Source organism: Anser anser, assembly GCF_964211835.1.
Source record: "Anser anser genome assembly, chromosome: 4".
Lineage (NCBI taxonomy): Eukaryota > Metazoa > Chordata > Aves > Anseriformes > Anatidae > Anser > Anser anser.
In genome coordinates, this window is record NC_139724.1 from 25,158,468 (window position 1) to 25,184,343 (window position 25,876).

At 36.7% G+C, this 25,876-nt stretch overlaps 2 protein-coding genes across 6 annotated transcripts in view; one reads left to right on the plus strand and one right to left on the minus strand.

The window, feature by feature from the left end:
• Positions 1 to 14,205, minus strand: CEP44 (centrosomal protein 44). Of its 3 annotated transcripts, none has more exons than XM_083835374.1 (12): positions 14,091 to 14,164; positions 13,229 to 13,293; positions 12,030 to 12,179; positions 11,241 to 11,388; positions 10,146 to 10,292; positions 8,767 to 8,874; positions 6,948 to 7,106; positions 6,369 to 6,578; positions 3,391 to 3,460; positions 1,328 to 1,455; positions 1,029 to 1,066; positions 1 to 203 (listed from the first exon to the last, which is right to left on the minus strand). In XM_083835374.1, exons 3-12 carry the CDS (start codon positions 12,116 to 12,118, stop codon positions 146 to 148), a joined length of 1,155 nt encoding a protein of 384 aa, XP_083691500.1. In that variant the 5' UTR covers positions 12,119 to 12,179; positions 13,229 to 13,293; positions 14,091 to 14,164; the 3' UTR covers positions 1 to 145. The 3 variants fall into 3 exon arrangements, with proteins under 3 accessions (XP_083691500.1, XP_083691501.1, XP_083691502.1); XM_083835375.1 differs by lacking the exon at positions 14,091 to 14,164 and adding an exon at positions 13,866 to 14,052; XM_083835376.1 differs by lacking the exon at positions 13,229 to 13,293 and having other exon boundaries at positions 14,091 to 14,205.
• The window catches only part of FBXO8 (F-box protein 8), a 19,872-nt gene continuing 8,110 nt past the window's right edge, over positions 14,115 to 25,876 (plus strand). Inside the window, exons 1-3 of one of the 3 annotated variants that reach the window (XM_083835379.1) lie at positions 14,115 to 14,348; positions 18,433 to 18,769; positions 21,022 to 21,148. In XM_083835379.1, coding sequence (XP_083691505.1) covers positions 18,441 to 18,769; positions 21,022 to 21,148 — 456 coding nt within the window. In that variant the 5' untranslated portion in view covers positions 14,115 to 14,348; positions 18,433 to 18,440. Of the gene's footprint in view, positions 14,349 to 14,463; positions 14,706 to 14,741; positions 15,305 to 18,432; positions 18,770 to 21,021; positions 21,149 to 25,876 lie in introns of those variants that run through there. The other 2 variants (XM_083835377.1, XM_083835378.1) reach the window with 2 other exon arrangements.

Below are 25,876 nucleotides of genomic sequence, written 5' to 3' on the forward strand. Positions count from 1 at the left end.
TGCATTAGAAGATATTTATTCAAAGGAGTATAAGCACCAGTGATCATTACAAATTCAATATATTAAAAATTTAATGCTGTACAAACATACATATTAGTTTTGATATCCGTAAGTCTACAGAGACCAGGTCTGAAGACCTGTTCTTTCAAGTTTTCTCAGAGGTGTTTCTTGAGGTTTTCAACAATTCTGAGGTTTCTTCTATTCTGAAAATTAAAAAAAAAATTGTTTATATACTCATGCATACTTATTAAAATACAGTAAAAGGCAAATCAATTATTTCTTACTTTCCAATGAATCCAAAATACCAATAAGCAGCATTAAACTAAGAGGGCTGTCATCCCCTTTTCTTCTGTAATTGGTTTGCAGACTAAAATGCCTACCAAATATCAATAAAACCTAAGTATACACAGAAAGAAGTAGCCCACTCAAAATTAGAGGAAGTTAAATCACAAAAAAAAAAAAAACTACAGTTTATTCAGGGCTGGCATTTGTATAATGTACAAATTTCTTGCTAAGAAAATCTTATACAGCAATTCCTCAAGTGTAATAAAAATATTTCTTACAAAAAAATTTCTTTACCAATCTCAGCACTAGCATGAAACACACCTTAATACAGTTAATGCAATGCTTAGCCTAAAGTTGGTTTTACCTTATTTTTTCCTTAAATAATAATAAAGCAGAGTGGAAATGTCATAATTTTCAGGAATAAAAAGTTGCTCATTCCAGAAACTTCTATCAAAAGATACTAATATTCCTATTCCTTGTCAATCAAACTCTAAACACTCTTTAATCTCCAGTTAATACTATTAACAATGCTTTGTATTACTTTTTAGAAACCAAAACAGTGACTCATTCCAAAAATACAGAACTGTAAGTGGATTTATTATCCAGTGGAGTCATAAGGAAATGCCACACCTGATGTAGAGACCTTTGAGGTTTGGAACACATATGTACGTTCTCCATAAGCCTTAGTCCAGTACAACTCCCTCCTGGGAAATGAATTCCTGCCGCCCTTTCCTATTACTTACATTTTACTTATCCGTTCCATTCTTTGTCTTGTTGTCTCCTGCAATTTAAAAGCAACAAGTTTAGTGAACTCTTCAAAGCTAACATTCCTCAGATGGACTTTCAACCTGAAAAATTCATTGAGAAAATGTAACTTTAAGCACTGTTTACATATCGAAAGGATTTTTATGAGACAGACCTAGACATAGTTTTGCATAGTTTCCTTGTTTTTCACTAGTAGTATATACAACTAAAACGAATGCTTACTTGTTCTCTTGACCCCAGAAAGGAAATCAACTAAGCACTTGCCAGTTTTACTTACCTTTGAAATGTCTGTCAGACCATGAGAATTAATGGTCATGGCTTTGGGAGATGGGTCTGTGGATAATAGTGAACTGTATCCAGACGACTGATGAAGACTCTCTGGCATCTCCTCCTTCCTTTCTGTATCTATTGAGAAAGACTCATTTTTATGTCACCTTTGCCTTTTTGCTCCCTTACTGCAAGGTCAGCTATCAAATAGCTTGATTTACAGTATGTAATAACAGAAGAGAATGCATTGTTTAGAGAGGAAAAAAAGCTACTGGTGAGGGTCCAAACTAGTTTTTTTCATTTCTTAAGACAAGGGTAGGTAGAGTATATTATATATAATGCAAGACAAATTCCAAAAAGATCATTTAGGAAAGCTACCTTTTATCCTGACTACAGTAAAATCAGCAATTAAACTTTAATTACTGGATCAAATATTAAAGAGTAATTTCAGAATGTTCACAGTATTTGCACTGTGAATCACCTGTTCAAACGTGGTTTTTAATTTGTGCAAGGTAACCTGTCTTTTAAGCAGCAAAAATATAAAGTCATCACTTATTTAGCTAAAAATAAGTTTTTTGTCTCCCTAGCTCTGCTCCCACTGGACTAGTTTTAGGTCTGTTTCTGCTGAATGGATGCTGCATGCTATCTTTTACTTTGGGAAGGCTTTGATATTCTTCAATTCAGAATAGTGTTGTCAGGGAAAATAACATTTTAGTACTTAAAACAAGTGTTTGTGTCCTTATTTTTAATCATGCAATCATCTACAGATAAAAACTCTGGAACATGTTCAGCTACGCTATTCTGTACTTGAAACGTATTATTTTAATCAATTAAAATTAAAAAGTGTTCCTTCAATACAGTAGTGATTCATGAAGAGCACTACAAGCAAAAAATGCATTCTGAGTACTGCATATCCTCAATATAAGAGTTACGACTGGCTGCACAGCCTTTAAGCCTACAGTTTTCTGGATCATATTTTGGAAAATCCAGATGAATTCTCTAAGTCTGAAAACATAAAGGTTGCCTTTTAAAGACCATCAGCCTACTTGCTGACTATGAAGTCCTCAAGTGTCAATAATATATCATTGAACATACAAAAGCAAGTAAACAAGTGGCAAGGTTTTTTGCTTTTAAGTCTCTAAAAAGGTCTATAAAGAGGCCTTCCTAATTTCCATAGAACTGGATTATTCAGATTAACAGAAGTAGGTTCCTAGTTACCCTTCCAGTTTCTATCCAATATCCCAAAAGGGGACAAAAAGGCCTAATAAATGAGAATACGAAATGCAATACTCTCCTAACTAATGGTGATAGGGATAATAGCCGCCATAGAGGAGACAGACCAAATTAATGTGATGAAACATATAGGCTAAGAAGCTACCACTGAGAAAGAAATAAGAATTACTTAGGAACTAGAGAATATTTTTAGTTTTCTTCCCACTTAATGCTGTTTCATTGACTACTTGTGTCTTCCAAAATTCAGCTGGAGACTGGAAAAAGCTTCTGCTGTGGTCTTCAAGATAAGAAAGCTCAGTGAAAAAGCTAGTGAGGATAGCCATTGTTTCAAAAGGGATGAAACTATAGAGAACGTTCAGCACAGATTATGAACAAAAAACTTCAGTTTTCCCTTTATAAGTAAAGAAAACTTAAAATGTGCAATTATTTTAAATATAATAGACCTGTGGCAGCAAATTTATTTTGTACTTGAAAATTTTATTTTTTAAAACATTGTAACTGCTTTGAAGTGCATCCAACATTATTACTTTTCACAGCTTTAACTACAGCACCTTAAATTTGCATCTGAGACTTTTGGTAGAGTGTTACTTTCAGCTTAATTAATATGCCATGCATTTGCATTAATACATTTAAAACAATTAGAGTAAATACAGCTTCTAAAGAATAAATTACAAACATGAAATTGCTAGCAGATTCATTTCTGATCTGAAGCATGCATTTAAATTAAAAGGTCTCTAAATCACAATTGACTCTCTAGTTAAAAAACCACTGTTTTAGCCAAGGTCAGCAGAAGTGCTTAGCATATGACTTAATTAAAAAAAAAAAAACATTAATACTCACCAGGAGAAACTGGAATCGTATTAGAAGCACATTCTTGACTTACACTGCTGAACGCTGATGACAAGTCTCTCTGAAATACAAGTTTACTGCATTTTAGCCTTATATCCTGTTTTAAGATATCTTTTGACTGAACAAAGTTATACATAAGTACCAAATATGCATGCATTTGCTACACCAATCCAAGTATGTTAGCACTGCACAGATATTTTCACAGAACTGCTCTTCGGCTTAAAAAAAAAAATCTTAAATTTCACACTCACATTGTGTTTAAGAATCCCCTATTTTATGTAGGATTTATTAATATTGCTGTTGATAAACAGGTCAAAAGCAAGTCCAAATATAGTGCATATAACTCAGCAGAATGAACAGTTACACTGTACTTTGCCTGTGCTAACAATTACATCTTGATGGTGGCTGCTGTGAAGTTTAAAGTAAGCAAACCTTCCACTTACAGTTGATAATCAGAAATGCAGCTCCTCAGTCCTAGAAATTAGTGTAAAGATGAACTGAAATTCATTCCACCTAAATGGTTAGAACTCAAAAGTCTAGTTTAAGCTAGTTTTTCAGGCTTCTAAATGAGACCGTTTTTTCAAGAAAGGTTCTCAGTTTCACTCAATCTAGCTTAGAAAAGGTTGTTCATAAACAAGGAATCAAAACTGATGTTCTACTCACAACAAATGTGTGCAATTTCCTAATTTCAAAGTTTAAAAAAAACTCAAAAACAGACTTTTTTTTAAAACCAATAACTATTATTATAATTTCAAATCTCACCCTGCAGGAAAATATATCACTTTACATAATGGACTAACTATATCAGTTAACAGGGAATTATATCCAAGTAAATGAGGAAGAATTAGTAGGTGTTGTATGGGAAGAAGCTGAAGACAACTGCAATTATAAGTCATTAAAAGAAGGCAGAGGAAAAAAAAAAATTATCTACACTGACTGCTTCTGCCCAATTCCTTTCATTGAACAGGTTTGGCAGCTTTCAGATTTTCCCAGAGTTAAATGCACAGCTGCTGCTACTTTGGCAGCAGTGCAATACAAATCTTAGAGTGGTCCTGCTATGTTGGCTAGATGCCAGAAGTTGCCTGAAAAATGCAAGAGTAAGAAGAAAACCGTAGATACAGAAGCAATTCAGAATTACTAAGAACAACTTGGATGGAATTTCATAAAAACAAAGGAGAAGCAATTCTCTGACCCAAAGGGTTATTTCTTGGCAGTTTTCAAAAGTCTGTTGCAAAAAAAAAAAGTTACAGTTTAAGACTTTCTTTTTTAATGTAAAAAACTGCTTCTTTTGCTTTGAAAGAAATAACAATACCACACACAAACTAAACTCAAAATTATTTCTGCAGATAATTTCTTACAGTAACATCTAGTAGAGACATACAATTATCTTACTGGAAATTTTTGAGTGGTATTAGTATTAGTATATTTTCACAGCAAGTATTCCAGACATCTGAACTACTTCAATACATATGATACCAGAGTAATAATAAACCAAATTTACAGAAATGAAGGAAAAAGCCTAGTTTGAATCACAAGCCTTCCCATTCTGCTGTCAAAAGTAGCCGTTGAAACTGGCTACTTGAAACTGTTAAGCAAAAAAAAAGTAATTGATAATGTCAGTCATTATTGTCTGAACTACACCCTTCAGAAATATCCCAGCACTTAGTCTGAACACTTATCCATTTCACGACTTTGCGTAACTAGCACACTTTCAATGAACACAGGAAAAAAATATATTAAAATGTCTTGTATACAAGTATTAGCAACATTTTCATATTGCAGGGCCAGAAATACACTCTGAGGTCCTGATTACAAGTAAGTTCAACATTCTTATAACTACAGAAAAATGAAACACTGATAAACTATTTTTCATAAGTTTTCAACTTCTGAAAAGATTCTCCTGGTATCCTTTGGATACACATGCAAATACATTTTGAAATCAAGCATGCAATGACAAAATTGATGCTACAGGTCACTGCAGCTCAAAACACATGTACATGTATGAAATTATGTAACGTACATCTTTATACAAAGGCGTTTCAACCCCATGAGAAATAAGACCGTCTCAATGTAAGAAAACACCTGATTTGCTCTGACATATACGCCAAATACAGCCACATCACAGTTACAGTACCTTTTCACATTTAAAAATACAACGAGCATCACAGGTAAGGCTGAAGGAAAGGGGAGGGAAGAGCAAAAGGGAGAAATATCAGTCAGGTTATAAATTTAAAAGATAACCATAAAATAGTAGTAGGGCTAAAAAGGGAATTAACTTTTCCCACTAACTCTTTATTTTCTGTTGTACCACTTATTTTTGACAATTTTAGGTATATAGAACGAAGACAATCTTTCGGATGTATATGATTAGAGATCAGTCTGGAGAATTAAAAGATATGAATTCAGCTGAATCAGTGGAAAAAGTACTACCTCATAGATTACTGCAACAACAATTGCAGTCTGGTATGAGATAAAATTTGATAATATGGACCAAAAAAAGCAAGCTTAAATGTGTCCCTAACATAATGAAATCCTCCACTACAGAAACGGTAAGTTTTCAAAATATAGTATAATTACAAGTCTACAAAAGCTTCCTTCTAAAAGTTCAGTAACAAATAAAAACCACGCACGGTCATTACTCATGAAAATATGCTGAGCTATACCTTCTGTTCCTGAAAGGAAACCGTTTCCAATGGAGAGCTTTGCTTCAGAGCATGAGAAAGCAACAGAACTTCACAGTTAAAGAAAAAAAATATCACCAACTCCACAAATAGCACTTGTATTCAAGATCACCCCTTTAAAAATAGCAAAGGGCATACATCAGGAGGTGAGAAAAGCATAAACAGGCTGAGAGTGTTGTGTCTGGCAACACTTCTGTTATCTGGTAATGGCTACACAGTACTAAAAAAAATATTTTGATAGTTATATCTGCCTTTTTTTTTAGAGAAGAAAAATGGAAGTTGATATACCTTTCTGGACTGCACCAGCAATTCTGTTTCAAGGAGCAAAACTCGGCTCAACAAATTATTCCAGTCCTTCTCGTCTATAGTAATCTTTCCTTTCAGTCTCTCTTCTAAAGTATGTAGCCTATCTTCAATCCAACCTAGTTTATGAAGCTTTTCCTGGCAATCAGCGAGCTGGCTCCTTAGGAACTCAATCTGAGAATTATCTTCTATGACCTGAAAATATGGATAAGAACACATTCTCTAATTTTGACATAGATATAATTCATAGTTTGATCAAATAAGCTAAGTGGAATTTTCCTCATGTTCAATAACCACATTCTTCTACATTAGAAAGTAACCTTTTAGAATTGTCATTAACAGCATTCACAGAACTAAGCTTTTATAGAAATTTAACAGAATTGTCTCTTGTAAAGACAATAGAATTTGACTTTTTTATCCCTCCCCAATCATTTGTTATATATCTACTAGTTACATTTAAGAAGAATCCAGCTATCTTTTTAAAAACCTCCCCCTTTTAGGAAAGTCCTGTAAGAAATATTAAGAATAAGAATGCACGTGGACATCTTAAATAAAAATTCTTACTTGTTCACATTTAACTTCCACAACGTCGTCATCTATGCACAATTCTTCATTACCTCCCTCGTCTGGAAGGGGTGGTGGATGAAGCAGTGCTGAACAAAGGGATGCTGGATGAAGGTCATCACTAACTTCACTTCCAGAGTGCCGTTCTACTTGAGGTATCTTTTGAGCATGTCAAAAAAAAAAAAACAGAAAAAAAGAAAAAAACAGAAAAAAAATCTATCACTTAAACAGCCTTTAGCCTAGCTTTTTTTTTTTTTTTTTTTTAAATCTAACAAACGTATCCCAGCTGGTTGCAAAACATAGAAAGCAATAGCAGTTTAATTTTTAAAAAGTAATCACATACACATGAAAGAATTGTAAAACAAATATTCACACAATTTACCATAGCTACTGAATACCTTGGTATTCCTTCAACAGTACTGAAATCATTAATGGCCTTTCTTATTGTATAAAAGGACATTAATGATGTCTAAGGTTATTAGATTTCAAAGTATGAAAGGAGGCATGAAACTCACAATACAAATACACAGTTTCAACATTAAAACTACCTCTATACCATTCAGAAAGAAAAAAAAATAACTAGGAAGCTTGGAAGTCTTTTCCTTGGCTACTGCCAAAGTAGCCCAATTAGCTACATATTCCACTTCCTTTGAATACTTTCCTCCAAGAGAGCAAAAGACAAATGTTGCCCTTCTTTCCAGCTGGAGCAAGTCTTATGATCTCTACCTGTCACAACACAAAATACTTTACCTAATATTAAGAATCCATAATTACTAGCTTTATGCAGTATCTAAACACTTGCAGATTACTACATGTTTTAGTGAAGCTAAAATTCTTCTCTTCAAGGGAATTCTTAATACACTTGCATACATACCCAGAGTAAGAAGTATTTTGAAACCTACACTGAAACCAGCATAATGTCAAGCCAAACACAATTCAATCTCCAAAAAAGATGTATATTGTTTTTCCCAATTGAATCTTCATTTTGATTACTGTTCCTCCTTTTTTGTATAATGCAACTAACAGACAACAGTACTTGATTGGTACTATCAAGACTGAAATCAGCTACTCAGTAAAAGAGAAACAGTTTTCTCTGTAATAGCTTGTTGTGGTTTAACCCAACAGGCAGCTAAGCACCACAAAGCCATTCACTCCCTCCCTCCCAGTGGGATGGGGGAAAAGAATTGGAAGGTAAAACTCATGGGTTGGGATAAAGACCCATGAAGAGATAATAGATAATAAAAAGAGAGAAATAATAATCGTAATAAATAATTAAAACCAGTACAAAACAAGTGATGCACAATGCACCTGCTCACTGCTCGTCAACCAATTCTAGCCCCTTCCCAAGCAGCGGCAGCCCCCATCAGCCAACTTCCCCTGTATTAATCATTCAGCATAATGCCAGGAGGTATGGGACATCCCTTTGGCCACTTTGGGTCAGCTGCCCTGGCTGTGTCTCCTCCCAGTTCCTTGTGCACCCCCAGCCCCCTCACTGGCAGGGCAGCATGAGGAGCTGAAGAGTCCTTGGCTCTGTGCAAGCACTGCTCTGCAGCAACTAAAACACCAGTGTGTTATCAGCATTATTCTCATCCTAAATCCAAAACACAACATCATACCAGACACTGTGAAGAAAATTAACTCTATCTCAGCCAAAACCAGGACATAGCTACTATTTCAGTCACCCACATTTTGAAAAAGATACCTACTGTGATCAAACATTAGAACCTAAGTGAAAGCACATACTCTAGAAAGAGCCTGGGAGATTAGATTATAAATCAGATTAACATTTAGACATACAATGTGACAACTACATTCATACCTGTTTGGAATTTAGAGCACTGCCGTTGGGACCAGCAGGGACAGTACCACAATTTGACCATACTTCACACTTCAAAGGTCTAAGTTTCTTCCTTGTTTGGGATTTAACCTTCAAATTGAAAAGGGGGGTGGAGGGTGTGTCATTAACGGGCACAGCACACAAAGACATTTAAACCTCTGCAGTACAACACTGTCTAAATAAATTACATACTAAATTAACAGACAAAATGGATCTTAGAATGAATGCATAATACTTGTAACACCTATGCAAGGCTGCAACAAAGTTGGTCACAAACGTAAATGATGACTTGCAACAAAGTTCATAGAATCACAGAATGGTTTGGAATGGAAGGGACCTTAAATATCACGCAGTTCCACCCCCTGCAGGGGTGATATTCCTAAATATCACCCAGTTCCATCCCCTAGGCAGGGACACCTCCCACCAGACCAGGTTGCCCAATGCCCCATCCAATCTGACCTTGAACACTTCCAGGGATGGGGCACCCACAGCTTCTCTAGACAACCTGTTCCACTGCCTCACCACCCTCAGAGTAAATAATTTTATCCTAATATCTAATCTAAATCTACCCTCTTTCAGTTTAAAACCATTTCTCCTTGTCACACTACACTGTGTGAAAGAGTCCCTCTCCTCCTTTCTTGTAGGTCCCCTCCAGGTACTGGAAGGCCATTCTAAGGTCTCCCCAAAGCCTTCTCTTCTCCAGGCTGAAGAAGTTGAAAGACTTCAACTTCAGGAACAAAAAAAGTATGTAATTATGCCCCCAAAAGTGACAAATGAAATAAATACAAGTTCTGTTTCATATGATTTTATAACATCTTCAAACTCCTGTAAAATACGAAGACTGATTTTTTTTTTTAATCAAAATGTCTTTAAATACAGCATAGAATGATAAAATTACCTCAACAATGTCCATCAAATGCGATTAATAATCACATTTAAGATGTGTACCACCAAAACACAAACACAAGTTCATATTTAAATTAAATGTTACCAGAACTTCAACATAGCGGAGGATTTTGCTTTGTTTCTAAACTCTACCTGTAAAGTCTGAGTTACATAAACATTCACTATGTTGAGAAATACAGGAAATACACCACCTACTGTAAAGTTAAAATATTTGATTAATCTTTGTTTTAGTAATTCTATTTTTTTAATACTACAAAACATTGTCAGCTTCACATCTTTTGTATACCCAACAGCACTCTAAAAATCTTAGGTGGAACTTGATACTAATTTTCCCCCTACTTTGACTACCAGTAATGCTTCATCTTCAGATAAACTCATCTTCACCTTCTAATTGCAGCACCAAGGATATGTCAGAAGAAACATACCTCATAATAAAGTTATCATTTGATCAGTACCTTATTCAAGTTACTTAATTCCTTATGCTTTTTCACCACACAGTTGATAATGTCGCAAACAATCTGTATTTTTCGCTCTGCAAAGCCAAACTGAAGAAACTGCTGTTTTGTTAAAACCGGTTTATACTGAAATTGATCTCGAAGAAACTGCAACACAATAAAGTTTGCTTTCAAAATCACCATATAATTTATTGTAAAAATAGCATGCTCAGGTTCTTATCTTTCTTTCATTCTGCAGTTCTGAACTAATCCTTTTTTCATTTGGTTGTTTCCATACTCTCAGCTGTTTCTTCTAGCTAAATTTTCAATATACCTCTTCCAGAAGTATTTTGTTCACATCACACTTGCAAAATTTATGTCAGTCTAAAACATGAAGTTATTATAGATGTTAATATTTAAAAAATTAAACAAAAACAACCTTTTCACAGTGAATGCACAGTAACAGCTTGCATTGATCTCAGCAAATAGAGTGAGAGGCCTAACTAAGGCTTACACAAAGACTTTGTAAAGGATTCTCTCCTATCCTCAGATGGAAAGCTAGTATGAATAAGCCATTACTAGTTAATACATCCAGACTCCATTTATAAAACATGTTTATGTCTATATTTAAGAATAGTGTAAAATTATTTTGATTCACCTTAAAGAATTTGATTCCAATTTATAAACTCTTAAGAACTAGACTTTTAATATTAATTTGGCCTATGTTTTAAAATAACTGTTTCTTTGTTGTGTCTTTATTACAATTACTGAAGTTTGCCTTTTTTTTTTTTGCTGGTTATGATTTCTTCTGAGGTCACTTCTCGCTATGTAACTTACTGTGCAACAAATGTTTCCGTATTCCTCACACCTAAAATAAGACTTAATTATGTTACTGCTTCTACGATTGCCCTAAAATTAGAATTTGGACAACAATATCCTTTCCTATTTTCAGGAAAATCTAAATAAAAACTTGCCCTAACCACTAGCTGTCTTAAATCTTAACCAAATTGCAGTTCCTATTCACAGCCAAAAACTTTTACTCTCACTAGATGTTTAGTTTTTATGAGCCCATGCACAAAATTGTGTCTCTTCTGCAAAGAATATGAAGACAGATACCTTATAAATAGCTTCAATGAAACGCAAGTCGCTCTTTGCTGTAAGCTCCACATCACACTTTACCAGAAGTTCTGCTATGTGAGTTGAGAAAGATGTAAAAGAATAGCTGATGATAGGTAAAAATGAAGTTGGATCACCCTTCACTAACCTGTTGAGATACAAAAGTATTTTACATATCAGGAGATAACAAAAGCCCTTAATTACATGATTACAAACATTTTACTCGAAAGGTGTTTTAATATTGCCAGCATGTGACACCCAAGTTATACTGTTTCTCCTTAAGTTTTTCCTCTATCTATCTTGATTCATAGCAACTTACCAGGTATCTCATTCAGCAGTCCTTACTATTACCTGTAAAACTCCTGAAACAATGATTTTGTGTGACCTCTCATATCATTCTAACATTGGCAGGTCTAAAGCGCAAGAGCATTTCTATCTCAGCATTGAACACCTTGTTTGTGATTTTCACAGGATGAAAATTCCTGAGGAAAGTTTTGCTAGCAGTTACAAAGAAATAAGGAAGACGACAGATTAATCAAAGAAAATAAAAAAACACCAGAAGAAAGAGCAGCAAGACAGTGGCAGATGTTAGAATTATCTAAGGATTGCTTAGACTAGCAAAATTGCATTACCTCTTCTTAAAGTCCCTATTTATCAAACCTCAACTTTTCATAGACATACCCTTTGTGCTTACTCATCACTGGATGCAAAGCTAATATTTATACATATCTTGTTTACACATCTTGTTGTCATCATGTATTAGCATAGTTTATTCACACTGCTACTTACATTGTATAATCTACATCTCTTGGATAATTTAACAAGCGGAGTCCTTGCTCTATTTTTCTTAAACTTCCTTTTAGGTCTCCTGTTGCCATTATTCCAAATTCTATTCTTCTTTCAGATTATGAGATAGATGTGATATAGTACACTCTTCCCCTTAAAAACAACAAAAAAAGAAAAAAAACATTAAAATTACTAAATGCAATAGAATTGTCATTGAAATTTAACAGGTATCTGCTCATCTTTTCTATAGGCCACTATTTCCAAAGTGTTACAATACAGCACAGAGCTATGGCTCAATACTAATACCACTCATCTTCCTCATTCCTTCAGTATCAGGATCAAGTAGCAATGCCTAATCCCATCAACTATCAGACCTTTAAAGATAGAGATCTGAATGCATATTAAGAATTTAGGACTGGCTAAATCAACTAAAAAGGAGTGAACAAGTTTCTTTGCTGTTTCAAATCAGACAATACTTCTCTATTTAGATGATCCATTAAGAACACTTAAAATTGTTCACAGGGAAGTGTGGCAACAGGCTGCCCAGATACTTCAAGATAGGACTAAGCTAACTGGAACTATGAGCAAAAGGTCCAGTTCAACTTCTACGTTGTCACGCTCAAGCTGAGAACCTGCTTTTAATTTATTATGAGCTTTGCTTCACAGAAAAGACTCATCTAATGACACAGAACAAACTACAAAGAGGTGCCTCTCTCTGCAGAACTATCCTACAAGGAAATTGAGGACTGCAAGAAGAAAAAAAGACAACAAAATAGAATCAACAATGCAGGAGATCACCAACACCCAGAACAGCTTTTTCAAAGGGATAAAGTACAGAAAATTTATACTTTTAAAGCAAGCAGTACTGATTAGTAAGTTCTCAGATGGAGGTAGGGGAGACTGAAAAAAAAAACCTGTCATGAGAGATCTAAAAAATTGGCAATGGAGAGTTGCTATTTATCCTTCAGGATAATTACCATTACCCTTCATATTTCCCCAAAAGCCTGCATAAAAGTAAAGATTTCAGCTGTAAAGCCTTAGAGCAGAAATTTATCATCTGTTTTTCTGCTAGAATCGGGCAGATGACTGCCTGGCGCTACCTTCATGGAATGTCTTTTCCCGCCAGAAAACCAGTACTTTGTGTTTTACCAGGCAAAGCAGTGAGGAGGTATTGCCAGACAGTACATGCATGAAGATATTACCTCAAGATACAGAATTCTGTGAGGTACTTTGTCTTGCTGACGGGTAGGATTCCGCCACTACAAACCTAAAGACCAAAATAGAATTATAGCATCATTAAGGTTGGAAAAGACCTTCAGGATCATCTGGTCCAACCATCCCCCTACTACCAATGTCACCCACTAAAACACATCCCTAAGCGCCAGGTCCAGCCTTCTCTTGAACCCCCCCAGGGATGGTGACTCCACCACCTCCCTGGGCAACCCATTCCAATTTCTGACTACTCTTTTCTGAGAAGAAATGTCTCCTAATTTCCAACCTAAACTTCCCCTGGTGCAATTTGAGGCCATTCCTTCTTAGTCCTATCACTAGTTATCTGTGAGAAGAGGCCGACCCCCAGCTCCCCACACCTTCCTTTCACGCAGTTGTAGAGAGCAACGAGGTCTCCCCTGAGCCTCCTCTTCTCCAGACTAAACAACCCCAGCTCCCTCTGCCACTCCTCAAACAGCCTAGGCATAGCATTGCCAGAAAGGAACTCAGCCGAGAGCTCCACCTTACAAATTCGTTACCTGATATTACAAAAAGCTGAAGCAAAAAGACACTTTAAAAGGAACTTTAAAAAAAAAAAAAAAAAAGTAAGAGCCTGCAGTCACAACGCACCGTTTATTTTTTTTTATTATTATTATTACTGTGCCTCATGGTGCTTAGCCCAGTAAGCCTGAAGAAGATGCCCCCCCGCGCGCTGTACCGTCCCCACAGCGCTGCCTTCCCGACGGGGCAGGGCCGGGACCCCCGCCCGGAGGCCAGGCCAGGCCCTGCCTCCCCGCCGTGCCCCCGGGTGTCCGCAGGGCGCCTCGCCCCGCCCGGCGCGGCCCCGGCACTCACCACCCGCCTCAGGCGCCCGCCGCAGCGCGGCCCAACGGCCGCTTCCGCTTCCAGCGCGTCCCTCCGCCGTGACGCCACTTCCAGCAACAACAGCCCCAGTCCGGCAGGAGACGCGGCGGCGGCCTCCCTGCGCGCCCGAGGGGCTGCCGGGCTCCCCCCGCCTCCTCCCTCCGCCCAGCCCCGCTCTGCCCGGCGCGGCTCCCGCCCCGGCTGGCAGCGGGCTCGTCGCGGCGGCGGTCGGGAGCCGAGCCCGCACAGGTAAGGGGGCCCCGGCGGGCTGCCCTCAGCGGGGCAGCCGGCGGCAGACGGGCGGGCGGCGCGACCAATCGGAAGCGGCGGATGAACGGGAAGGGCCAATGAGGGCGCGGGGGCGTCGCCTCCCCAGGAGTAGAGGGGACCGGGGGGGCCCCGGGGTGCCCCAGGGGCTGGCACAGGGCTCCCTGCCGGGGGGCTTTGATGGCTGCTACGCGGATCTCGCCGGAGATCTGTGCCCGGCCGCTGCGTTGGGCTTTACCCGGCCGGGTGGCAGCTACCGAGCCCCTCTGGTTTAACCTGGGCTGCGCTCAGCTCTTAGTGCCCTGTCTTCAGGTCTCCAAGAAGGCTTTGGTGAGCTAGGTAAGGGAGTGAGGCGAGTGAGACGCCGTTCGGTGGTGCCCTGGACACCGAAATCGGGCTTGGCAGACGTGGGGCAGGCGCAGCCAGGGAGGTCAGCGCCTTATAAATAAGCTTCATGTTGTTTTCCCTGCCTAGTTCGTGCGATCAAGCCATTAAAAGGTTTCCATTATTAGATAAAGTTATGTAAGTTGGAGGGTTGGAGCCCACATTTGAGCGACTTACTGAACCTGGAGGTTGAAAATGGACGTTCAAAATAATTGAAAAATATACTTCTGGGCACCATTACTCAAAGGGCCACGTAATAGCAGTGAGTCGACTCGTCGTGTGTTACGAGTGAGTTCTCACAGCGTTTATCCTGGATTACTGCAAAGCCAAAAGCAATTGCTTGATGGGGGAAAGGGGACACGATCCAGCAGACGGCATGGCAGCTGCTGGGTTACACACACGTTAAAGCCCGTGAATTTCCAGCAGCCGTTTCTGAGTGGTTTGGGTTGTGTCTCTCTTCCCGTCATCCCTGAAACTTCTTCAGTTGGTACTTAACATAGAGCATCAATCAAAAGTCTGTTTACAATATTTCTGCAGTGGTATCATCTGCCTGAGTACGTGAGTATGTTATAAGAGCTCTAGTTTCTTGACAGTTTTGTTTGTTTGTTTTTGTCTCAGAGCCACTTTTTAGTGTTAAATAATTTAGAAGTGGTTGTGTTGTAAGTGATGTGTCACACTTAGCGTTGCGTAGGGTGATAAACCAGCAACAAGTGTTAGTGCTCTTGTTAGTTCGGTATTGCTCAACAGAGCGTATTCTGTGAACAGGAACTGCTAGCTGGGTATTGCAGTAAAGACAGTAAGCTAGCAACTAAAATTTGGGTATTTGATTTAGGGCTAGGTAGAAAATCTTGATCCCCTGCAACCATGACTGAGTTCTTTACAGGTGCTGCGTACAAAACAGAAAGATAATCTGATCTTGAAGAGGTTTGAAAGCAGTTACAAAATTGCTAGATCCTTACCAAGCACCCTAAAGGTTGCTTGATAACTCACAGGGCACAGCCTTTCCACAGTCTGTTTCAGATACTGCTGTTGTTCTTTCTGTCTTGTCTTTTTGGTATATTACGGTTATGGAATTTGTCACAGTATGATCCCTAATGTACCTCTGAGCCTTAAAAATTTCTTGTTGCTACTTTTTTTTTTGCCTTTTATTTAAAGTATGGCTAAATCATTAGTACTTTTGAAAGACTTTTTTTATCGGTTTGCAGTTAACAAACATATATAGAAATGTAGCTTTGTTATAATGATGGAAACTGACGTCAGAGTAGATGTCAAAAATACTAGCAAAATGCATTCCTTAATTTGACTTACAAAAAACTACCTTAATGAGAAGATCTAGCAGAACTTTCCTTTCTCCTTACTTGACATACACAGTTCACATACGTTTTATTATTTCTTATTATGTAAAATTTCATGTTTCATATTTCAGTACTGTTGTATTTTTTCTTGCTGATTTTCTTGCTCATATACAGTGCCTAGCGAAATGGGAACGTCATCTTAATTGAATCCTCTAGTTCAGTGATAGTAACCCTTTTTGAAAGGCTGTATTTGCTCAGAAATTTTCTTTATCTGCACTTTTCATCCCCCAGGAAAGTATCCTCCTAGCTCTTGGCTGTTGTGTGGCCTACCCAAACAAACTGGTTTTGAGCTTCGTTCTTTACTGCACAAATATACTCTGCCTGCTCTTTGCAGCAATAGAAGCAGCAGCTGGAGTTGGGAGTGGCAGGAGACTTGATGGGTTTATGCTTGTAGTCCCAAATACCAATTCTGGCACACCTATCTTTGATTCATTTAATAGCTCTTGATTTTATTGCAACTGCACTGGTGATCCTCCTGTGGGATTAACATTCCTTCTCCTTAGAGAGATTTAGCTGTTCAAAGACATAAAAAGGTGGCACTGAGCAACTGCAACTCTGGGAATATCGCTTTAAGAAAAAAAAAAGCTGCTACCTCTTATTTTAATCTAGCTGGGCAATTAAAGATATAGGCAGAGTCCTTTCTCTTGTAGATGTGTTTAATTTACAGCTAGATTTTGCAAACATCAGCATGAATTACTAAGGCCTCTCCATTGCTTATGCTTTTTTTTCTGTATTTTCTGTAATTTCTCCATTTTTATCACTCACCTTATCTGTGGCCTGTTTCTTTCTGCGTATGTAGAACAGTTTCCATCCATTTCCAACTTCTAACAGTTTTAAAGCCCCATTTTTAATTCCCTCTGCTAGTAGAATATAGATAACTTTAAATGCATGTGAGATGCTATCAGACCATATGGGTTTCTTTCTCGAAAGTCAGCATCAGGATCCTGCAGATTCCTAGTATGATTACTTGGAGTGGTCTGTCATTATAGCAAAACCCAGAACATTAGATATATCACCATATACGCACTACTTGTGATGGGATTCAAACATTCCAATAACGAATTAGTGTGATATATTATACTTTAATTTTCCCTCTTAGTAAATGCAGGTTATTACTGAAATTTGAATTGTGGCTTTCATAAATCATCAGACCTGAATAACATAGAGGATCTGTTGTCTTTATTACAATCTGCAGCCAAGTTTGACAAAAATAAATAAATAAATAGATGCAGTGTACAAGTTGTGATAAGTAAATACAGAAGCCAGTGAGTTTTTGTTCTTTGTGTGAGGTGACTTTTAATCTTGTCTCTTACATTCAGTCTTTCTGGGGTACCTCTTAAGGGTTTGGGATATGAGATTGTAATGCAGACATTGAAAAGGCTGTAGAGAGGACAGCAAAGAGAAAGGAATAGACACCACCTTGTGTTCCAGTCAAGACTTCTTCCAGGCTTTCAAAGCAGTGGCCTTACATTTTGGAGAATTGTTCAACACTGTAACTGAATTTACAGTCACAATGATTTCAGAATTCAACCTCAGTGTTGCCTTAAATTTATTTCTTTATTCTTTGTCACAGTGATTTAAAAAAAAAAAAAAAAGAGAAAAAAAAACAAAAAAGAAAAATTTAGGTAGGTCACTGTGTATTCTACAGTTTTCAGGATTTTCAAAAATATTAACTTTTTTTGCTTTACTTTTTTTTCCTTACATTTCTATGTTATCTACCAACCATCTGATGGATCTTTTATAAACCAAAGGTTTTGAGTTCTCACAAACAAGAAAGTGAATCCTTTATATATAATCACTGAAGTAAGTTAGAAATATTGTAGCTAAAAGTCATTCCTAAGTTGTTAAGTGTTGCCTTAACATCAGCATATTTTTATGTGCTTCCCAATCCTGAGGACAATTTCATTTTTCCTTATGTCTTACAGCATTTCAGTATTTCTAAATAAGCTCTTTAAATTACATTTTAAATGAAGTGTGAAAAAAATAATTACAAATGTTCTGATGGTTGAGCCTTCTTAACTTGCATCAGACATAGATAATCAATCTTTGGTACTGTTTGCAGAAGTTTTTTTGTTAACTTTGTAACTCTTCAAGCAAGGAAACATTTGGAAAAAAATATTCTAGTTTTTGTTACAATTTTTGTTTTCAGTATTTATTCAGTTGCTCCTTTGGAGACAGGTTAAACTGTCAGCATAACTTTGACAAAAGTCACTTTTTTGTTATTTAGAACAAACCTACAATTTTAATTTTCTAATCTGCCCTGAGTCTGTCTTACAAATATTTTTAAATAGCTGAGGATATTTAAATTGTATTTTTATGTCCAACAGGCTCGCAGATGGGTCAGGGACTCTGGAGAGTTGCTAGGAACCAGCAACTGCAACACCAAGGGTACAGTGGACAAGGTTATCTTACCAGAGAACATGGCAGGAGGATAGCTACTAACAGTGTTTCCAATGCAAGCCACCGGAAACAAGCCCAAGGAGGCATTGATATCTACCACCTGTTAAAGACAAGAAAATCTAAAGAGCAAGAAGGATTCATTAACTTGGAAATGCTGCCACCAGAGCTTAGTTTTACCATTTTGTCATACCTGAATGCAACTGATCTCTGTCTAGCTTCGTGCGTCTGGCAGGATCTTGCTAATGATGAGCTTCTCTGGCAAGGGTAAGCAAAAAAAAAAAGTTACCTGGAAATAGTAAAAACAATTATTAAACTTAAATGTTGTCTCAGAATGCACTTTGTATTGTTCAAACCGTAGCAAAGGTTTCCTAAGTTAAAAGGAGAAACTTGAATACAATTTAAAAATGTGTTATTCTGGATTTGTAATTACTATCAAGTATTAGTAGATGTTACTATACACACAAGTGTGCTTGGTGTAAGCATATATGTATTACTGCAAACCTGTTGTTTGATTATGTCGTGGGAAAAAAAAAAGGGCTTGTCTTCCCTTTTGTATTAACACACAGCTGAACTGTTTGTATTATTACTTCTCTGAACTTCAAATAAATATCTAGCTCAAGCAAGCAAATATATTCAGCTGAAGCTCCAGGTAGAAAGGAATGAGAACTCATGTACTTTACTTATCTTAGAGCAACCTAAACGTTTGTTTTTGGAAGACAGTGACAGAAGGAAGGGGGAAAGAAAAGGTAATTTCTGCAAATATATCATGGAACTTCTGCAGTTGAACAACAGCTGAAATGCATTTATACAACTCGCAGAGGTAATTCTGCTTGTTTATATGTCCAGGAAATAAATAATGGCATGTTCTATCAAATAAAATAGTATAAGATCAAAATTGAATTACAAACACCATCTTTGATATTTGGTGTTTTACAGCACTAGGGAAGAATTCTATGAAAGCATACCTAGCTTAGAGCAGATGGTCAGCAGAATGTGTGTCTTCTTTCACAACATAGTCTTGCCCCATAACTTAACTGACAGTAAGTAGTATTAATATAGTAAATGGGTTATTGTTCCAGGTCCTGTTTATTTTCTTTTCTTTGTGCTCTAGGTTTTTTCCTTCCATCATCTATTTATTTGCCCATCTGCATTTGAAGCAGTTTCCCTTCCTATTATGCTTTATGAACTGCAGTAATAGAATAATGCAATTATGATTTCTTAGTCACAGTTGTTCTGTTGTTGGAGACCGTTGTCTTGACAGAAAATATGAATTCTGGTGAAGGTTCTGCTAAGCTTCTAAGTTTATGCACATCTTAACATTTGAGTAGGTATGCGTTGTACTGTTTTTGATCCTTAGTTTGAAAACCATACAAAATACAAGTAAATTTCCAGTACTAAAGCGTAAGTGTACTATAGCTTCTTAATTAAACAGTTGTATGCAGTGTATGTTCTTAACATGCTGGTAGAAAGTGTATTTCCCTCAGAAATATTTCATCCTGTGACACACCTCATATATATATATAAATAAATATTTAGTGAAATCTTCACAAATATTCCTTCCAAGCATACAGTTTGGTCATGAAAACCTGTCCTTATTTAGCAAATTTATAAAAGTCTCAGTTCACATAATATCTGCAAACATCTTATTTTAATATTCCATTTGTATTGGATGTGTTTGAGTTTAGACTTCAGCAAGTCCTGTGGTTGTAGTTCTGAACTCAGTCCAAATAAGACTCAGGTTCCTGATCTGAAAACCAAGTTTCTTTCACATTCTCAGCAGTTACCTGCTGAATTCTGACTATTGTGGTCAATTATTTACAAAACAGATTCCTTAAAGCGGAACCGCAACTGAAATAAGGAATCTATAACAAACAGAGTGCCTAGGAAGTGATAGTTCAAGGGAAGTTCAGATGGTGTCATCAAAGAAACTGAGATGAGGGACAGAAACTGATGAAACTGATACGGAGTCGGGGTGGGATAGAAAGAAAAGAAACTGGGACCTAATGGAAAATATAGATGAAATACACATGGAGGGGTGGGGTTGGATCATATAACCCAGACTGGTCAAGACTGGAAAAAGGACAGGTAGAAAGTAGTGAGTTGCATAATTTGATGCAGATGTGGCATCTCACTCACTGCAAAACAGGAGCACAAGAAAATAAACACAATTTTTTAATCTCTGATACTGCTGCAGGAGAACTTGTATCCGAACAGTGGGTAACAAGTGACTAGAAGTGCCAGAGGTCCCAGCTGTGTGGATGTCATTATGATGCCACCTACTGGGATGCATTTTGAGATTGCATTCAAATACACCAAAACCTGCAAAATAAAAAAAATCATCACATAATTGAAGACTTTAGCAACACACATGCAAAAGGCTTAAGAACTAAGTGCTACAATCAACCTTTTTCTTATTGTTTCAGTGTTTGGCTTTGCAGCAGTGATTACATATTGATTCTTTAAATGTATGAAATACAGAAAAGAATTTTGATAATAGACTAATTCTGTTTTCATAGGTTGTGCAAATCCACTTGGGGTCACTGTTCTATATACAATAAGAATCCACCTCTAGGATTTTCCTTTAGAAAATTGTATATGCAGCTAGATGAGGGCAGTCTCACCTTTAATGCCAACCCTGATGAGGTAAGTGAACTGTTGCTGACAGTAATAAACAGTTTAATTATGACTGTTGTTTTATAGCCATAGACATATTAGAAGCAAAGTTTTAATAGGTATTGTTCTACAATAGGACTGGTTAATACTAAGATACAGCCCTTTCTTGATCTTTTTTGCATATGGTACCTCTGCACATCATTTACATGGCTTGCCTCTTAAATGCTCTGTACAGTAGTCTGACCTATGGATGCCAGAAACTCATAACCATGTATTGGCATGGGAACAAGGGGGAAATCCTAACTGAAGAGGCAGTGAGAATCTTAAAAAGGGTAATAATACGCATACATAAACTAAAATGCTGCTTCACAGTATGGATTTGATCACACTTAGTTGACTTCATGCAAAGCAGGATGAGGTATAAAGTGACAGCAATTACTTCTGTGACAATTGCAATTTCTTGTAAAGCATTTTTAAACTTTCACTGTCAAGGAATGCATCTTGAAATATTATGGAAAAAGATTTACTCCTGAACTACTTGACAGATTGGTTTGATTTCTGTGGACACTTGTTCTGCATAAACCTAATCTTCTTTAAAGTATATAATGCCATATATTTATTTTCAAAAAATACCCCATGTCAAACTAAAAGGTTTCCATTTATTAATTCATGTAACTAACTGGAAAAGTCACTTTCTGCCTTCTCTCTGTCACCTTTCAAAGAAGAAAAGACTTTGAGAGTAGACAGCTTTTGCCTGGGAAATACATAGTTAATGCCAAAGTGACAAAGAGAGTCTTTTGTGTACAAAACCAGACTCCTCCTGCTTCATGTTTCCTAGGAAGAGTTGATATTACTGAACAAAAGGGAATATTAACTTCCTGCATATATTTATACATACACAAGGAAGTGGCAATTGAATAAATCCAAAGTAGGAAAAGAATTAAGAGTCATGAAAAGATATACTTCCAGGAGCCAATAGTTCACTCTGCTGATAAGATGCAGAAAACATGAACTTATGACCGCAGGGTGAAATAAATAAAGCAGTCATATGAATCAGTACAATAATGGGATTTTGTTTAAATTCTTGCTTTATCTCATATTCTGCTTGATAAAGAAACACACTACTTTTATTAGTCACAAATTATAGTATTCTGTAATTTCTCTCGTAGAGCTCTGCCTTGAACTTTGATACACAGTGCTGAGATGTCTTATCAGCACCTTGCTGCTTGAGTGATAAGCATTGATTTTCAGCAGTATTTTAATGAATATAGTAATAAATGTAAAGCTTTGCAAATGAAACACAATGTGTTTTCAAAGATATATGAAGTTTTAATTGGCAACAGCCTTGCCCACCCAAATTTTTATTTGCCTTTCAATTTATTTTAGGATAATTTTTCATTTCATATTTCAGTTTATAATATACTGTTATGTTCCAACCTAATTTAAAGTAATTGTGGTAGGTTTAAAGTATTTGGAGCCATCACAAAATACACTGAATAAAGGTGTTGGTATTTTTCAAGGAAATGAAGATGAGCAAATTAGAGCTACTTTATAGTATACCTAAACTAGGTATTAAATTTGTTATGCTACATTCCTTCTGGTTTCATTATAGTTATATTGTACAGTGGCGATACGAACAGTCTGTGTCAGGCCTAGTGAGAGATTAAAACCTCAGGATATCTCCTAAGGGCTTCTGTTCCTCTCTCCCTGTGGAGCACCATAGCCTGGCAGGAATCACTCAGGGCCTGAGTTTCAGGAGAATTCACAGATACCATTGCTTTTCTTGTTTACAACTGTGATATTGGCAGAATTATTATTATAAGGACAGTGTGACTGGAATATATGATGTGACATTCCACTATGACAAATTGTGTCATGGAATTTCCTGCCAAACTCTGCTTTACATTTGATAACAGACCTGGTCAAAGTACTATAAAAATAGGAATATTTACAGCCACAGGAGCAAGATTCTCCAAAGGACACCGCCCATGTCATGAAAATGGGTAACCAGGCTCCACAGCAACAGCTCCAGAGCTAGCGGTGGCTCACGGGGTAGGGAAGAGCATCTACACACTTTGTGGTAGGATTCTCTGGTTAGCCATTGTTATGTGCATGGTGTTGTGATATCTGCTGTAATTTAATGTATTGGTTGTGTGCATGAGCTTGCATAATTCATAGCAGGTGCTGACATCCTGCTGAAAGGATGTGCGTAATCACATTACACAATCTGAAAACCTTCCAATGCATGTTTGGTTTCTGTTCTTTTGTTTGTTGTTTGGTTTTTCATCATAATGGCAGCATCACTGTAGCCAAGATTTTGGAACTTTTTTTTGTTTTCTTTTGGGAGAAGGGGTGACTTAGTGTTAGTATTAAGACTTGAATATGAGTATTCTGTTGTTTAATCTGCCTACATGGTCTCTGCTGTATTTTATTCTAAAGAGTGTATGACATATGCAAAACGTTTCTCATGCAGTGCTCATTCCATATCATGTATGCTTATGACTCAGAGCTTGTAAGCAACCAGAAGTTATTTCCCACTTTTTTGTATAGTGTTTCTGACTCCCTGCAAAATATACTGTCAAGTTTATTACACGGGGCTATGCTATGGATTTAAGATTGGAAATGAAGGTGGAAACATACTTTGGTCAGGAAAGAAGATCTAATTTTTGTTTCGTTCTTGATGATAGCAGTTCTTACAGATTCTGCTTAAAGCATTTATTTGTATGGATTTATTGGAATCTGGCCAGTACTAAAGCTCTCAGCCTTCATAGAGGTCAGGATATCCTTTATGTAGCATAATAACAGCAAAGTACAGTAAACAGAGACAGTGTTTACACTGTACTTGGCTTTCCAGTTTTATGGAAGTTGGTTCATTCATTACCAACTGCCCTTAGTTTTTACTAGGGAGGTGAGTTTTCTGTTCTTGGTTATAAACGAATTTTTAGTGACGTGCATAAAGCTACCTTACCTGGCTTTTAATTATAGGTAGCCTATAGATAATAGAATATTTACTGTGCTGTATATTTCTAGCCAAATTTTTGGAACACTTATCCCATTTCATAGTGATCTACTAAGCAAGCCAAGGATGAGATCCATTGATTTATTTCTCCTAAGAATATTAAAAGTATGTGCATGTGGCAGGGGCAAGAAGTTCTATGTGATTTCAACTTCCATTCTAACTATGTGAAAAGGTGGAATGGATGAGAGAGTTGAAACCATTTTGAAAACTGTCCTTTTAAGTCAAAGAACTTCAGTCATATAAATTACCAGTTATGGAAGCTGTGTAACATGAAAAATATTTCTACAATTAAAAGATTGCATCACAAGTGTGTATCACTGAGACTGTATTTTAAAGACATACCATGAAAGAGGCTGTTGAAGTGGATGTTTTATATTGTGTCCACATTTGTCACCAAATAAGTAAAACACTGTATGACTTGATAACTTAGGAAAAGAACCTTATAGATACCTATTGGAAAATATAAAATCAGTACTTGTGTTCTGTTCTGGAAGAATCACCACGAAATGTATTAAGATACTGTATTTATGTAGAAAAGAAATGTAAATAATAATACTGTACATTTCTAATTATCATTTACTAATCATGTTAGTGTTACGTGGAAGTCCCAAATAGAAATTGGGGATAGAAAAGGCCAGGGCCCTTTATTTATATACAAAATAAAAGCAGAGTCACTGCCCCCCAGAAAATCATCTGTATAATCAAGCAAGTAGTTAAACTTGAATTCCCATATTTCCTAAGCATTTATTTAAGAATGTTTAAATTTGGTGATCAAAATCCTCCTTTTTTTAAAAAAAATATAGCACAGTCTAGAAAGAAATCTGCATCTCATGTTGATATTTACATAATCCTACCAAAGCCTGAAAAAGTCAACAGAAAATGCTAATGTTGATATGCTACTAGCAATTTCCTTAGTCACCTTTTAAAACTACATCAGCTGAACAAATAGAGTAGTGTACAAATGTTTGTCAGATTTCAAATATTAAGTGAAATTTGTCTCTATTGATAAATGTATTTGTCATATACTTAGCTGTAGTATTTTTAAATGTCCATTAGGTAAAAAGCATTGTGATCTCCTACTTCTGATTTGGCAGACAATCCCATTTAAATCTTAAAAACAGAGAACGTGTATGTGTAGGAGGAGAGGAAATGTGATTTCAAAGAGTTCTGTGTCACCAACGTAGAGTACGGTTGGTTTGCTTTGTATGTGTAACTAAACGGAAAGGTCCAAGGCAACTACAAATGTTTTAATGTTAACTACTTTACTGAAAAACTCTGGGAGTACTATTAGAAGAGAATAAAATCAATGCAGAAATTAAACCAATTTTGTAAAAGAAAACTTTTTGATTTTTAGCTGTCTTGTATGGATATAAATGAATGGAAAGACTCTTGGGAACTAGAGAAAGTAAGCCAGAGGTGTCAGTGCTGTAACAGAATAGATTGGTAATATAAGCATTTTGTGGCTGGAAAAAAGGAAAAAAAAAAAGAGCAATTATAGAAAATAAGTTATGGAAATACAAGGAATTGCTTTTCTTGTTACTGTTGGGCTATAGCTGTGATTGCTGTTTCCACATACAATCAAAGTACTCTTTCATCCATGAAGATTTTATCCAGAGCTGGCTTCTTGGCCATGGAAGGCAAGGTGTCTTTAAGGAATCTTTCCTAACTCTATAATGCTGAGAATATCATAGGGACAAACAGGTTCCTCGCAGAAGTTAGAGAACTGCTGGCAATCTAGG

Coding starts and splice junctions, on each gene's coding strand:
- CEP44 (XM_083835376.1), bottom strand. CDS start 12,118: ATGGCAACAGGAGACCTAAAAGGAAGTTTAAGAAAAATAGAGCAAGGA. Junction 10,293..11,240: donor TCATTGAAGCTATTTATAAG/GTATCTGTCTTC, acceptor ATTGTGTTGCAG/TTTCTTCGAGATCAATTTCA. Junction 204..1,028: donor ATGGAACGGATAAGTAAAAT/GTAAGTAATAGG, acceptor TTTAATTTTCAG/AATAGAAGAAACCTCAGAAT.